General features: G+C 39.4%; 1 protein-coding gene across 2 annotated transcripts in view; it reads left to right on the forward strand.

The window, feature by feature from the left end:
- The first annotated feature begins 4,513 nt into the window (after nt 1-4,513).
- LOC106092351 (ovalbumin) overlaps nt 4,514-16,427 on the forward strand; it is a 56,150-nt gene continuing 44,236 nt past the window's right edge. The window contains exons 1-4 of one of the 2 annotated variants that reach the window (XM_013259185.2): nt 4,518-4,714; nt 4,766-5,409; nt 5,476-5,569; nt 9,729-9,955. In XM_013259185.2, coding sequence (XP_013114639.2) covers nt 4,696-4,714; nt 4,766-5,409; nt 5,476-5,569; nt 9,729-9,865 — 894 coding nt within the window. In that variant the 5' untranslated portion in view covers nt 4,518-4,695 and the 3' untranslated portion in view covers nt 9,866-9,955. Of the gene's footprint in view, nt 4,715-4,765; nt 5,410-5,475; nt 5,570-9,728; nt 9,956-16,427 lie in introns of those variants that run through there. The other variant, XM_059368814.1, reaches the window with a different exon arrangement.

Here is a 16,427-nt window from a genome sequence, read left to right on the forward strand (position 1 = left end):
TACTCAAATGTTATAGGGTCCATGCAATACACTGTAACGGCGAAATTGGGTGAAAACGCTTTTATGCGTAGTAAAGTGCATTCCGCTTAATTCAAAATCGAACGGTTGATTATTGATAAAAAATACAAATACAACTTTTTTATACCCACCGACGAAGGGTGGGGGTACATGCAGTTTTTCATTCCGTTCGCAACACATCGAAATATCCATTTCCGACCCTATATAATAATATTCCTGATCGTCTTAAAAATCTAAGACGATCTAGGCATATCCGTCCGTCTGCCTGTTGAAATCATACTTCAGTCTATAAAAATTGAGATATTGAGCTGAAACTTTGCACAGATTGTTTTTTTTGTCCATAGACAGGTTAAGTTCGAAGATGGGCTATATCGGGCTATATCTTCACATAGCCCCCATATAGACCGATCTGGCGATTTAAGGTCATAAGCCCATAAAAGCCACATTTATTGTTTGATTTTGCTGAAATTTGGAACAGTGATTTGTGTTCGGCCCTTCGACATCGTTTTTCAATTTGACCGAGATCAGTCTAGATATAGATTGCCATATATATCGATCTCTCGATTTAAGGTTTTAGGCCCATATAAAGCGCATATATTGTTCGATTTTGCAAAATTTGAGACAGTGCTGGGTTCTTCGACATCCTTTTTATACCCTCCACCATAGGATGGGGGTATATTTCGCCATTCTGTTTGTAATTCCCCGAAATATTCCTTTGAGACCCCATAAAGTACATATATTCTTGATCGTCAATTAAGTCGATCTAGCCATGTCCGTCCGTCTGTCCGTTTGTGCATCTGTCGAAAGCCAGTAAGGCCAGCCGCATGAAATTTGGCACGAATACTTCTTATTAGTGTAGGTCATTCGGGATTGTAAATGGGCCATAGCGGTCCATGTTTGATATAGCTGCCCTATAACTCGGTCTTGGATCTTGACTTCTTGAGTCAACAGAGGACGCAATTCTTATCCGGTTTAGCTGAAATATTGCATGAGGTGTTTTGCTATGATTTCCAAATCCTTTGCTATGTGTGGTTCAAATCGGTCCATAACCTGATATAGCTGTCATATAAACCGATCTGGGTTCATGACTTCTTCATCCGATTTGGCTGAAATTTAGCAAGAAGTGTTTTATTACGACTTCCAACAACTGTTCCAAGTATGGCTTTAATTGGTCCATAACCTGATATAGCTGCCATATAAACCGATCTGGGATCTTGACTTCTTGAGCATATAGAGATCGCAGTTATTATCCGATTTGGCTGACATTTTGTACAAAGACTTCTCTCATGAACTTAAACATTCGTGTCAATTTGGTCTGAATCCGTCTATAGCCTGATACAGCTCCCATATAAACCGATCTCCCTATTTTACTTCTTGAGCCCCTTAAGGGCCCAACTTTTATTCGAATTGGCTGAATTCTTCAATTATGGTCCGAATCGGACGATAACTTGATATTATATTGTAGCTCCAATACAATTGCAATTCTTTCATTTTATCATGTGGTGAAGAGTATATAAGATTCGGCCCGGCCGAACTTACCACGCATTTACTTGTTCAATTTGGGCCAGATCGGTGCAGATTTGGATATAGCTACCCTATTGACCGATCTCTCGATTTAAAGTCTTGGTCCCATAAAAAGCTCATTTATAATACAATTTCGCTGATATTTGAAACAGTGACTAATATTAGGCTTTTCGACATCCGTGTCGTATATGGTTCTGATCAATCTATATTAGGATACGAGTATAGCTACCAAAAAGACCAATGTTTTGTTCTACAAAATTAGACAGTGACTCGTAATTTTTAGACCACTCAATGTCCGAGCCGGATTTGGATCAAATCGGACCATATTTCGATATAGCTGCTACGGGCGCATAAATTATGAATTTTTCACCGGATTATGGCAAAAGGTGGTTTACGTATATACCTGAGGTGGTGGGTATCCAAAGTTTGACCCCACCGAACTTGTTTTCTTATCGGAAGATCGGTATACAGAGTGATAAATAAAAATATGGGCAATCTTTAAACCTTAAAAATATAGGTTGACTTCAACAAACAGAGAGACGACCATGTCTAGATCGTCTATGAATATACCGACCATCCAGTATTAATATTTTATAGAGTTGAGAATGTATAATTTGATGTGTTGCAAAGGGAATGGCAAATCGGTAAATTCTTCGATGGTGGGTTAAAAACATATAACGCATTTTTGGCGTGTATAACATTTGGTAAGGAATGGTAGGATTTTCCTTAAAATTTGAAAGGAAATAAATTTCTTGATTGGCAACACTGCTCGTGACTCCATCAAAAAATTCAAAATTTCTTCGAAAAACCATGATTAATCGAAATTTCAACAAGAAACTTTAAATTGGCTGTATCTTCTTAACTATTCGTCTAAGAAAGAAATGGGCCTTAATTCGTGACTCCATCAAAAAGTTCAAAATTTTTTCGAAAATCCATTCAAAATCGAATTTTCCCTATGCAAACTTTAAACTGCCTCTATCTTCTAAACTATGCGTCCTATAGGGAAATGGGTCTTAATTCGTGACTACAAAAAAAAAAATTTAAAATTTCATCGAAAATCCATCAAAACTCGGAATTTTACTTTAACAACTATAAATTGGCGGTATCTGCTAAACTATGCGTCCTAGAGGGAAATGGGCCTAATTTCGTGACTCCCTTAAAAAAATTCAAAATTTCTTTGAAAATCCATGGTTAATCGAAATTTCAACAAGGAACTTTAAATTGGCTTATTTCTATTCGTCTAAAAAAGAAATGGGCCTTTATTCGTGCCTCTATTGAAAAATTTAAATTTTAAACTAAAATCCACCAAAAATCTAATTTTCACAATGAAATCTTTAAATTGGCTGTATCTCCTAAACTATGCGTCCTAGAGGGAAATGGGTCTTGAATCGTGACTCCATCATAAAATTGAAAATTTCATCGAAAATCCATCAAAAATAGAATTTCCACTATGAAAACTTTAAATTGGCTGTATCTCCGAAACTATGCGTCCTAGAGGGAAATGGGCCATAATTCGTTACTCCTTAAGAAAATTCAAAATTTCATCGAAAATCCATCAAAAATCTAATTTCCGCTATGAAAACTTTAAATTTGCTGTATTTCCTAAACTATGCGTCCTAGAGGGAAATTGACCTTAATTAATGATTTAGAACATTTTAATTGAAAATCTAGCAAACCTGGAATTTAACACCTATTTGGACTCAGATCGACACTTATAATTTTCGGGCCGTGGTCACAAATAAGGCTGATGTTGAAGAATTGGGTTTTTATGCGGATTGTGGCTAGCCTCTCAATCCACTCATCCTCTATCCGACTAACCACAAATACATAGCCAAACTCATGCCTCGTGTTATGGCAGCTATGGTATAGTTCATCACTGTTTGGCGTTGTTGTGATGCCATTCCCGGTCCATCGCACTTCCTGTAAGGCGGTAATATCTGGCTTGTACTTCTCCAATACATCCGCTAATGCGTATACTGCACCTTCTCTTTAATGAGTCCAGACATTCCAGGTGCAGCCGCTCTTAACCTGAGAACAGATAATGATGTTGGCCATCGGTAATTTAAAGACGCCAATAGCTCTCGTTGTCATCTCAAGTATCTTTGGCACTCAGTATTTCAATAAGAGCCAATGCCACCTGACCTCTGACGGAGAGTCTCCTCTCGAAAACGCTGATTTCCAGTGGCCGAATTTTCAGCTACTCCGCATAAAATAGAAGCTTTTCACTATTCACAACCTGTAGACACGCCTATTAGCTTTTAGCTAAGCTTCTCGTGATAACGATGAACACCACACAAGTCGGAGCACAAAGTTCCAGCCCATGTGGTGCTCCTCGCTAACCCATGGCGGCCGGGCATCTAATATGAAACATGGTGTAAAAATCATCCATTTTTTGCAGCAAAATTAAATGTTTATATTGGGTTGCCCAAAAAGTAATTGCGGATTTTTCATATAGTCGGCGTTGACAAATTTTTTCACAGCTTGTGACTCTGTAATTGCATTCTTTCTTCCGTCAGTTATCAGCTGTTACTTTTAGCGTGCTTTAGAAAAAAAGTGTAAAAAAGTATATTTGATTAAAGTTCATTCTAAGTTTTATTAAAAATGCATTTACTTTCTTTTAAAAAATCCGCATTTACTTTTTGGGCAACCCAATATTATTTTCTATGAATTTCTCGGTTTGGCGCATTTTTTGCGTTTATTAAAACTGTGCAACAACAGGCCTGCCCTGTTTCGCCTTCCGTTTCGTCAATCTAAACAATCATATTCCAATACGTCACTTATTACGATTTGAAATAAAACAATGAAAAGAATGCCCCTATAAAACAAATGTGCAAAAGCAAACAATGCGAACTAGTGTGAAATGAACCAAAAATAAAATATAAAAACACAAAATCAAATATGACCGTGTCAAGTTCAAAATTCTGTATTTTACGATTCACAACCGCTGATAAGCAGCCTGAGCATTACTTTAGCCCGGGCGAAATGCTTGGCATAAGTGAATCGTTTTCATTAATCAAACGACAGCGTAACAAGAAGGGCAAGATTTGATTCATTGAGAGTGGGCCAAATTCGATTGGAATCTCAGACAGTTCGTTTAACTTTCTGTTTCTGTTATAAATAAAAAAAAAACGAGATTTTAAATGCAATTGAAATATGAAACTCTTAGAATTGGGTAAGTGAATGAGTTCTCAAGTCGATTTTCCAATAAAAGTCTTCTTTGCAGTTTTGTGTCTGATACCCTTCTGTGCTGTGGCCAATGCCAATGTGGAAGTCAGAGAGTTTACCCTTGACTATATTCAACACATCCTGAATAACACCGATGAGGAGGATAACATCGCTGTGGCCCCCTATGCTGCCTTCCAATTGTATGAAGAGTTGTTCGAACCTAACGCAGTGGGCAGCGAAGAAGACGAAAGCGAAGAAGATCCCCAAGAGTCTCCCACCATAATCAAGCATCAGCTCAAACAGCAGTCTTTTGTCGAACAAAATGTTACCATGAAAGCACGTTGGACCTTCAATTTCCAGACACGTGATACCAGCAAAAGACCTTTTCGTCAATTGGATGCAGGAGACCGTACTTTTCTGGTGGATAATTTGCGCAAAGATGATGTTTTTCGCTACACTAATTTGGAGAAATTGTTTAATGCCAGCATCTTAGAGTTGCCATTGCATTTTAATGAAGTGAAACTTTGGATTATATTGCCACAAATGGAGGATGGCTTAGCCGAACTTAAGGACTATTTGGTGGACAACATAGATGTTATAGAAGAGATTAGCAACAGTTCATATAAAACGGAATTGGTTCGTGTAATGATGCCAAAATTTAATTTAAATTTTCAACAGAATCTAAGGGATTTTTATGACGAGGTATGTGTAAAGAAAGAGGTGAAGTAGGAAGTGGGAAGCGAATTATTTAAAAGTTTCTTTTTACAGCTTTCAGATGAGGATATCACACAGTATGAAGACATTCATCAGATAATAACACTTAAATTTAAAGAGCATGGCATTGGGGACTTTCACAAGATCAGTAAGTATTTATGTCCAGCAAAATAACCAGTGATTGCGATCTAGAATTGAAATCTATTTACGACCAACATGAAATTTGAATATGCCTAAAGTATTGTAAAATTTCAAAGAACTTAACGATATTGAACTTAACGAAGTCTCATTACTGGCTGGCTTCTCTATATATGGCATACGATTCAGAGATGTCGCCTTCAAACCTGAAGTCGCTGGTTGAAGCCGCTTCTGTAGGGAAGAAAAGCCTCATTGTGGGAAGTGATGCTAATGCACATCACCAGGTATGGGAAAGTTCGGATGTCAACGAAAGGGGTGAGCTGCTTATTGAATATTTTATAACTTGCAATCTGGCGATTTGTAATAAACCGACCTTTATTACCAGAAGCAGGCCGGAGGTACAAGATATTACCTTTGTAGATATAAGTGGAAGAATATGCGACTGGGAAGTGTTGGATGACCACAGCTTCTCTGATCATCGTTACATTAGTTTCAGCCTTGGAGAAAATACTGAAGTAGTGGTTCCTCAACTACACAGAAGAAAGGCGGATTGGGATAAATTTTGGCAGAAATTCCGCACGTCTATCCCTTGTAGACTAGAAGTGGAAACTACAGAGGATATGGACATAGTGGTCAAGCGGATCACGAAAGAAAAAGAAAGGCTCAGAACAAATCATGGGTAGAATTCTGCAGCTCCGTGGAGGATACATCTGAGGCTTCTAGGCTATGGAAGACTCTGTCCTCGAGACCTTTTACGATGGGGTATATTCAGAAGTCATAGAGTAAATGGGCAATGTCTAGTGAGGAAACACTAGAACTACTCGCTGATACACATTTCCCGGGAAATTGTATGAGCATGCCCCAGTACCAAGCCAAGGGTCAAACAGCGACCGCCATGGTGGACCCCAGAGCTGGTTGGTCTAAGGAAGGACTGCAGAAAACTCTTCAACAGAGCAAAAGCCACAAGAGCACCACACCAGATCACCACACGATGTCCATTTATAAGGCTAAGCTAAGTTAATATAAGGGCGAGCTTAGAAAGGCTCAGAATAAATCCTGGGAAGAATTCTGCAGCTCCGTGGAGGATACATCTGAGGTCTCTCTCCTCAAAACCTATTACGGGGGGGGCATATTCAGAAGTCAGAGAATGTAGGAACAATGTCTAGTGAGGAAACACTAGAACTACTCGTTAATACACATTTCCCGGGAAATTCTCCAACGGAAAACGTGGCACCAGAAGAGGTTGTCACTGATATGCATTCGTCGGAGGCCATTAGGGAAATTGTGTCTGAGCCGAAAATCCTTTGGGCGATAAGAAGTTTCGACTCCTTTAAGTCGCCGGACCCTAATGATGTATCTCCGGTTGAATTACAAGCTGTGTCTGATAGACTGGTTTCCTGGCTAAGGGAGATATACTCTACATGTATCAGCTTGTTATATATACCTGTGGGATGGAGGCACACGAAGGTCATTTTCATTCCGAAAGTAGGAATGCTACCAAAAATTAAAATTGCTTTAAGCGTGCATCGTCGTACCAAACTTCCGTTAAACTTGCAAAAATTAATGCTTCTATGAACCGAACAAGGACGATCGAGAGACCGCTTTATATGGGAGCTATTTCAGATTAGAGACTGATTTGAACCATATTTGACACAGTCATTGGAAGTCGTAACAGAACACCGCATGCAAAATTCCAGCCAAAATCGGACAAGAAGTCTAATCGGCAGATCGGTTTATGTGAGAGCTATATCAGGTTATAGACCAATTTAGACCGTACGAAGCACAGTTGTTGGAACTCAAAGCAGAATACCACGTGTAAAATTTCAGCCAAATCGGACCAAAATTGCGGCTGCCGGGGCCTATGATGTCAAATTGGGAGACCGGTTTATACAGGAGCTATATCAGGTTATAGATTGAGTCGAACCGTACTTAATAAAGTTGTAGGAAGTTCTGACATAACGCTATTTCCAAAATTAAAGTCTAATCTGTCAACAATTGCGGCTTCCTGGAGCTCATGAAGTGAAACCGGGAGATCGGTTTATATGTGAGCTATATCAGGTTATCGACCGATTTGAACCGTACTTCTCACAGTTTTCGGAAATCACATCGGAATACCAAGTGCAAGATTTTAGCCAAATCTGACAAAAATTGCGGCTTCCAGGGGCTCTAGAAGTCAACTCGGGAAATCGGTTTATATGGGAGCTATATCTAAATCTGAACCGATATGGCCCATTTGCTAATTTCGTCATTCCGTTTGTAACACCTCGAAATATGCGTCTGCAAATTGGACATTGCAAATTTTACCCATGAACATTCCACTAAGGAACAGGGGCAAACTTCTCACATATCAATGAGTGCAGTCCGATTCAAGTTTAAGCTCACTGATAAGGGGCCTCTTCTTATAGCCGTGTCCGAACGGCGTGCCGCAGTGCGACACCTCTTTGGAGAGAAGTTTTACATGGCATAATACCTCACAAATGTTGCCAGCATTAGGAGGGGTAAACCACCGCTAAAAATTTTTACTGATGGTCTCGCCAAGATTCGAACCCAGGCGTTCATCGTCATAGGCGGACATGCTATCCTCTGCGCTACGGTGGCCTCCCATAAAGTATATATATTCTTGATCGTCATGACATCTGAAGTCGATCTAGCCATGTCCGCCCGCCAGTACGTTCGTCTGTCTGTCAAAAGCACGGTAATTTTCGAAGGAATAAAGCTAGGTTTTTGAAATTTTGCAAAAATACTTCTTATTCGTGTTGGACAGTTGGAATTGTAAATGGGTCAAATCGGTCCATGATTTGACATAGCTGTATTAAAAACCGATATTGGGTTTTGATTTCCTCAGCCTCTAGAGGGCGCAATTATTATCCAACATGGCTGAAATTTAGCACGTGGTGTTTTGGTATCACTTCCAACAACTGTGCTGTTCTTGGTTTAAATCGGTTCATGACCTGATATAGCAGCCATATAAGCCGATCTCCCGATTAGACTTCTTGAGTTCCTAGAGGGCGCAATTCTTATTCGATTTGGCTGAAATTTTACATATATCGTTGAGGAATAACTTCCAATACTTCTTATTAGTTTAGGTCGGTTGGTATTGTAAATGAGCCATATCGGTCCATGGTTTGATATAGCTGCCATATAAACCGATCTTGGGTCTTGACTTCTTGAGGTTCTAGAGTGCGCAATTTTTATCCGATTGGGATGAAATTTTGTACGACGTGTTTTGTTATGATATCCAACAACTGTGCCAAGTATGGTTCAAATCGGTTCATTACCTGATATAGCTGTCATATAAACTGATCTGGTGACTTGAATTCTTGAGCTTCTGGAGGGCGCAATTCCTATCCGATTTGGCTGAAATTTTGCATGACGTGTTTTATTCTTACTTTCAACAACTGTGTCAAATAAGGTTCAAATCGGTTCATAACCTGATATAGCTGTCATTTAAACCGATCTGGGATCTTGACTTCTTGAGCCTCTAGGGGTTGCAATTATTATCCGATTTGCCTGAAATTTTGTACAACGGATCCTCTCATGACCATAAACATACGTGTTTATTATGGTCTGAATCGATCTATAGCCCGATACAGCTCCCATATAAATCGATCTCTCTATTTTACTTCTTGAGCCCCCAAAGGGCACAATTCTTATTCGAATTGGCTGACATTTTACACAGGTCTCCAACATATAATTTAATTGTGGTCCAAACCGGACTATATCGTGATATCGCTCTAACAGCAGAGCAAATCTTTTCTTATATCCTTTTTTGCCTAAGAAGAGATGCCGTGAAAAGAACTCGACAAATGCGATATATGGTGAAGGGTATATAAGATTCGGTCCGGCCGAACTTAGCACGCTTTTACTTGTTTATGATACAAATTTGCAGTTTCATTATTAGGGCAGAAATTTATATAGCATCCCTCGTATGAACAGAATTTGAGGTATTAAATTTTTCACAGAAAGTGTTTATAACAAAAATATCTAAACTATACATTCATGCTATAAACACTGCCATGTCTGCTTTCCATTTCCATTTTCTGCAGATAAACGATGCTATTTTAACAAACTTTTTTGGTATTTTGAATAACAAATTTCGTTGAGTGTATCTACACAAATATGAGTTAATAAATATGATTCTAATACAATACCTTTGATTTGTTTTTTAGATGTCCTGTTTTGGAATGCCTATTCGGATTTGAGAATAGTTCCCAAAGTAGTGGATATAAGTCATCCTTTCCTATTCATGATAACCAATAAGGAGGGCATACAATTCTTTGGCCAAGTAGTGAAATGCGAACCTTAAAGAAATCAGTGAAAAAAAAACTTTAATTAGTGATCATAGATTTAAGTTAAATTAAAGTTACAAAAATTATAAAAGAAAACAAAACATCAATTGCTTACAATTATCTATTGGTAAAGCGAAAATAAGAAGACTTGGTAGGGAGAATTATTGATGCTTCCTATTGTGATTTGACCTATATGGGAGGCCACCGTAGCGCAGAGGTCAGCATGTCCGCCTATGACGCTGAATGTCTGGGTTCGAATTCTGGCGAGACTCCTCCTCCTAATGCTGGCAACATTTGTGGGGTATAATGCCATGTAAAACTTGTCTCCAAAGAGGTGTCGCACTGCGGAACGCCGTTCGGACTCCGCTATAAAAATTAGGTCCCTTATCATTGAGCTTAAAAACTTGAATCGGACTACACTTATTGATATGTGAGAAGTTTCCTCCTGTTCCTTAGTGGAATGTTCATGGGCAAAATTTGCATTTTTGCAATGCTATGCAAATGTTGCCAGCATTAGGAGAGGAAAACCGCCGGTGAAAATTTTTTTCTCATGGTCTCGCCTGGTTTTGAACCCAGACGTTCAGGTTCATAGGCGGACATGCTAACCTCTGCGCCACGGTGGCCTCCATAGCATTGCAGTTTACCATTAAAACCCATTTAAGTGTCCTACTGTTGTATAACGATTTGGTTTCCAATTTAAGGGAATTCGTCTCTAAAATATTTTTAATGTACACATCTCAATTTGAATTTAACATGCATTCTTAAATTCCTTTTTATATTTAGCAATCTCTCCCCCCTAGGAAATAAATTCCTTCTTTTAACACTCTCATTTACAAAAAATGCAGCTTTATAATTTTACTTTTGTGTTTTGTCTTGTCCTCATGACTTCTAAGAAAAACTGCTTATGCGCTGGTGTCCCATTTCCTCTGTCTCGTCCTCTCCACTTGACCATCTTCGCAATACAGTCCAGTCCACTCGGTCTAAGGACGCCTTAATCTTGAAAGACATTTTGTTGATTAGATGCTATTTTTAAGAAATGCTTAAACAAAAGAACAAATAACAAAACAACAAAAATAACGCCAACAATGATGGTCATTTTTATTTCGCTTGTCTCTATCTTATTAAGAGAGTCTGCACTAAAACGAAACGATTACGAATTAGCTTTTATGTTTTTTTTTCCTTTCGCCTTGGTTTTGGACTTCAGCTCAATTGCAATTGCAATTTTCCAAACAGATGGTAGTGGCGAGTGAAATAAAAAGAACAACGGTCATTGATGGTATCCTAGATGGGCACGCATAAAAGGAATATGAAGCGTGTATGACAATGTATGGAATTTTTGGTGAAAATAGACTTAAACCACCGGAGACCACCGTAGCGCAGAGATTGGCATGTCCGCCTATGACGCTGAAAGCCTGGGTTTGAATCCTGGCAGAAACATCAGAAAATTTTTCAGCGGTGGTTATCCCCTTCTAATGTTGGCGATATTTGCGAGGAACTTTGCCATGTTAAAACTTCTCCCCAAAGAGATGTCGCTCTGCGGCACGCCGTTCGTACTCGGCTATAAAAAGGAGGTCCCTTATCATTGAATCGGACTGCACGCCTTGATTTGCGAGAAGTTTACCACAGTTCCTTAATGGCATGTTCATGGGCAAATTTGCATAGACTTAAACAAGTAAGGGAAGGCAAAAAACGGGCGGTGCCGATTTTATAATACCCCATACCTACCCTATAAGGACAAAGTCAGAACCAATTTTGATGGACCTCGGGGGCTGTTTTCAGATGGGTTATTAAACAATCCGTATCAAATTACGAGCATAGCAAATATGTTCAAACAGTAATAGGTTAGGTTAGGTTGAAAAGTGGGTGCAGATATTAATCCGCCCCATGCCACTATGGACATACACCTAAGCCAGTAATCGGCTAGTTGTGCGCTCTAAATACATAAAAATAAAAGTGCATTTCCGATCATAGAGCTCGTCTCGAAAGAGAAACAAACAAGAATTGTAAAATTAAATGATTTTCGCCCTAACAGGCAAAAAACTTGAAAAATTAAAAATTCGGCAGAGCCCGGCCGGGACTCGAACCTGGGCACGCGGAGCAGCAGCGAGAGCCATTGCCGTTGTCTTAGCGTTCGAAGCCTTCAATACAATTTCCAACAGATGCACAAAATCATATGTAGTACCGAAGAAGTGTAATTTGTCACAGAAGGAATGTCTGTCATTACTCAAAAATACATGCATTGGGAAAAGTACAGCTAGTAGACAGCGTTGTCGAGCGTTGTAAATGTGGTAATTGTATCATAGATGAGTTTTCGCTATTAATACGATTCAACTACAACATACCAACGCACGGCCCATGAAGCCATCACACCTAATATGGTTGAAAAGTCTTCTAACCAAAGACAAAACGTGTCCCATAGGGGTTGGTGTGTGTTGCTATCTTTGGCTTTACTTTTTCATTTGCATCTTCGATTATGGAGCTCGTCTCGAAAGAGAAACAAACAAAAATTAAAGAAAAGTAACCTCGAAAAAGAATATCTAAGTTAGGAATTCCGTGCTACTTACAAAATCCTTAACTGTTTTATATGCCACTCCCCTAAGTTGGGTCATGTCTGGTATTGTGTCTCTACCTAAGTGCCGTTATATCGTTATATGTTAGACGCGAAAGCCGGGCTATGACAAAGGAAATGCTCCAACGTCTCATCATCTTCCCCGCATGGCCTACACCTGCTATCACTTGCTGCACCAATTTTACATAAGTAAGCTCGTAGTCCAATGTGTCCCGTCATGATACCAATAGCTATACTAACCTCCTTCTTACTTTCTTTCAGCAATAGAGTCGTCTTCTCACGATTTGGATCCCCCCATGGGATTTTCGCCGTCCTACCGATTGTTACGCTGTTCCGTAGGTTTGCACGCGCATTCGTCGCCCATCCGATAACTCGGACTACGTCAACCCTAAACGCTTCGGGTTAAACAAGTTTATTGACGCTACCGAAAGTGGTCTATGTGTAAATCCGTGTAAAATATAAGTATTTTTGTTCAGCAGAAGAGTCACCTACAATGACACCTGTCTCCAAGGAAGGCGAGAATGTTCCATTTACTGAAGGCGCAAAATACCTGGGTGTTTTGTTGAACAAGAAACTGAACTTCAAATCAAACATTTTGGAAAGGGCAAGAAAGGCAACTCATGTCCTATACATCTACAAAAGAAGTTGGGGGAGCTAAAACCGGCGGGGCGTGTTATACACTGGGTATATACTGCAGTTGTCACACCTATAATGCTATATGGTGTTGTGGTCTGGTGGACGGCTCCTCAAAAGTCCTCCTACTGTTTAATAGTCAGCCGGATTTAAAGGATGGCTGATCACAGCCGCATCGAGGACTACGCCATCTGTTGCACTGAATTTCATGCAACACCTAATGGCTCTGGACTCTGTGGCTAGACAAATTGCTGTGAGTCTGAGTCATGGTCATGTAATGGCTGGGGACATTATGGTATACTTGATAAAATGCCCGACGTTCCAGGCAGTGTGGACTACACATTGCCTAAGCCATATTTTTGATAAAAAGTACTGTACCAATATTCCTAATAGAACCGATTGGAACTACGATATCCCGGGTAACAGAAGTTACATAGACTTCTATACGGATGGTTCCTAACTAGACGATCAGGCTTTGAGGTACATTCTAAAGAACCTATAATGGTCATATCGAGAAGGTTAATGACCACTGCAATTTGTATCAAGCGAAAATCCTTGCAATTAAAGCAGTGGCGGTTTGGCTTAGATATAATGTCATAACGACGATTTGAATAAATATCTTCTCAGACAGCCGGGCAGCTCCTAAGTCCCTGGAGAAGGTATTTCTGAATTCAAAAACCGCCCTTGACTGTCGCAGATCTCTTAACGAGATGGCTGATTAGTTCAAAATTGACTTGTTCTGTGTGCCGGGCCACAGAAATATCCCAAGAAATTGTAAACCGGACGAGTTTGCGAGACAAGGAACCACTTTACACATTCCAGGGGAATTGGAATCTGTGGGTATGCCTCTGGCCATATGTAAGCTAAGTTTTCAGGATCAGGCCTGAAGGAAAACGGATGATAAATGATCACAAAGCGGAGGTTGTGAACACCCCAAACGGGTATATGTACCAACCGGTACCATAGGGAATTTAAATGAACGATATTTCGTACTTCTCTGACATACAAATTGTGGGCAAAGAATAAGGGGGCCATTCCAAACGCAAAATACCCTCAAAACCTTTCATCTAAGGCCATATTGTACCAATCGGTCGACATGCCCGTTTTGGGGGGATTTTGGGGATGAGGTGGACCCCAGACATTGCTTTGGCATAGACTACTGATACTTTAGATTTTATTTTGTAATACTTCTCATAGAACGCAACAAGGATTGTTTTCTACAAGCATCCCTCAAGTAAATAAGTACTTCACGAAACTTGGTGTAAAAATCTGAATGATCAACTAGCCTTAAATCACAAATAGGCATTTTTTACCCCACTATCTTATGGTGTACCAAACTAAATACGACCACAATTGTATCTTGTACCTCTCTCAAGATACTTTTCAACAAATGGTCAACCGTTTTCATTTCATGAAGTTCCATTTTCTTTTCACATCTAAAGATTTAGAAATGAAAAATAGAAAAAAAAATTTAAAAAAAAAAAAAACTGAAAGCAACTTTGACCCTGCATAGAAAAAACCAAAGCAACTTTATTACAACTCCACAAAAGCAAATTCTCGCAAAAAATATGAAGTAAAAACAACGACGAGGACGAGGTTACCATAACAAGATACAATGCATCCATGAAATTGTATTGTTTGTCTTAAAAATCTCGTTTCAAACTCGCACCAAACTGCCACTCAAAAGGATGTAGCCATGCAAGGCCATAAGCTGCCCTGCCATGGTCAGGGTGGCAGGGTGGCCTTTAGCGTTCTAGGTTCCATTCTTAGATGTGGTCGTGTGGATGTGTGATTGTCATCCACAATGAAATAAATGTCAATTGACCACACAATGTCAGTGACATTGTTAATCTTTGCGCACAACAATGCCAAAGAAAAAGAACAAACAAACGCAACACGACAATGACAAAAGGATGTTAGGTGCCCTTAGGATTTCTCCTTGGAGGATACAGCTAGACATAACCCTAAAGTAAGGGTATGTAACATAGATGCTACCCAATCTGTTTCCTTTTAACATAACTTGGCTTTTATAGTTGCACCGATTCGAATGTGAGCCATAAGCGGGAACCTAAACTAATTTTTGTCCTAGCATACACAATTTCCATTTGAGAAAGCTGTAGTTAATTCTTTTAGGGAAAAGTGGTTGGGCCAAATCTTGTGTATATACCCACCACCATGGATCGCATTTTTCAAATTATTTTTGGTGGTTTTTCTTTATATGCAAAAATTAAATGAGGATTATGAGGTCTTAAAAAGCAGTCCAAATGTATTTTTTTAAACATTTGAATAAGAATTGCTTCATGTAGATGCTCTATATGTCAAATCACGAGAGCGATTTCTATAGAACTTATATCAGGTTATAGACTGACTCAGACCATACTCATAGTGCATAATTTTAGCCCAATGGGATAAGAATGGTACTCTTTATAGGCTGAAGAAGAAAAATCGGGAGATCGGTTCATATGGGAGCTAAACCGATTCGAACTTTACTTGGGATATGTATTGAAAACCATAGCAGAAGTCGTAGTGCAAAAATTTCGCCAAATCGGATAAGAATTGTGCCCCGAGAGTCTTGAGAAGTAAAATCGAAGGACCGTCTTTTATGAGAGCTATATCGAAACATCGACTGATTTCATCCATTAATAATCCTAACTCACCTGCCTTGAAAAAAAATAAATTGCAAATTTGCCCATGAACATTACTTTAGGGAAAAGGGGCAAACTACCCCCATATCAAAGAGTTCTGTCCAAGTCAAGTTTAAGCACAAGATGAAAAAAGATAAATCAGCAGAGGAACACCACAGGGAGGTGTACTGTCTCCTCTATTTTGGAAAATAGCCATTTACAATATATTATTGTCTCTACATGAAAAAGGTGTAAAAATGGTAGCGTATGCTGATGACGTGGCAATTGCGGTTAATGAAAAATTTTCCAGTACTCTTAGAGATATTCTTCAGATATTCAAGTGGTCTAGCTGTTCAGTTCAAAACAGAAGTAGTTCTTTTCAGCAGGATATACAAGTTGTCTACAGTGGCACCTGTCTCCTTGGGAGGAGATAATGTTCCATTTACAGAAAGCGCAAAATACCTGGGTGTTTTGCTGGACAGGAAATTGAACCTCAATTCCAATATTTTAGAAAGGGCAAAAAGAAAGGCAGCTCTTGGCCTATACACCTGCAAGAGAGCCATTGGCAAAAGCTGGGGGTAAAGCCCGCGCTATGTAATGCTATGTGGTGTTGTGGTCTGGTAAACGGCACTTCAAAAGTCCGTCTACTGTTTAATACTCAACCGGATCCAGAGGATGGCTCGATGACGACATTATTTGATGCACTGAATTTAATGCTACATCTAATGCCTCATAACGACGTTTGGTATAAAA

The sequence above is a fragment of the Stomoxys calcitrans genome, chromosome 5 (assembly GCF_963082655.1).
Source record: "Stomoxys calcitrans chromosome 5, idStoCalc2.1, whole genome shotgun sequence".
Classification (NCBI taxonomy): domain Eukaryota; kingdom Metazoa; phylum Arthropoda; class Insecta; order Diptera; family Muscidae; genus Stomoxys; species Stomoxys calcitrans.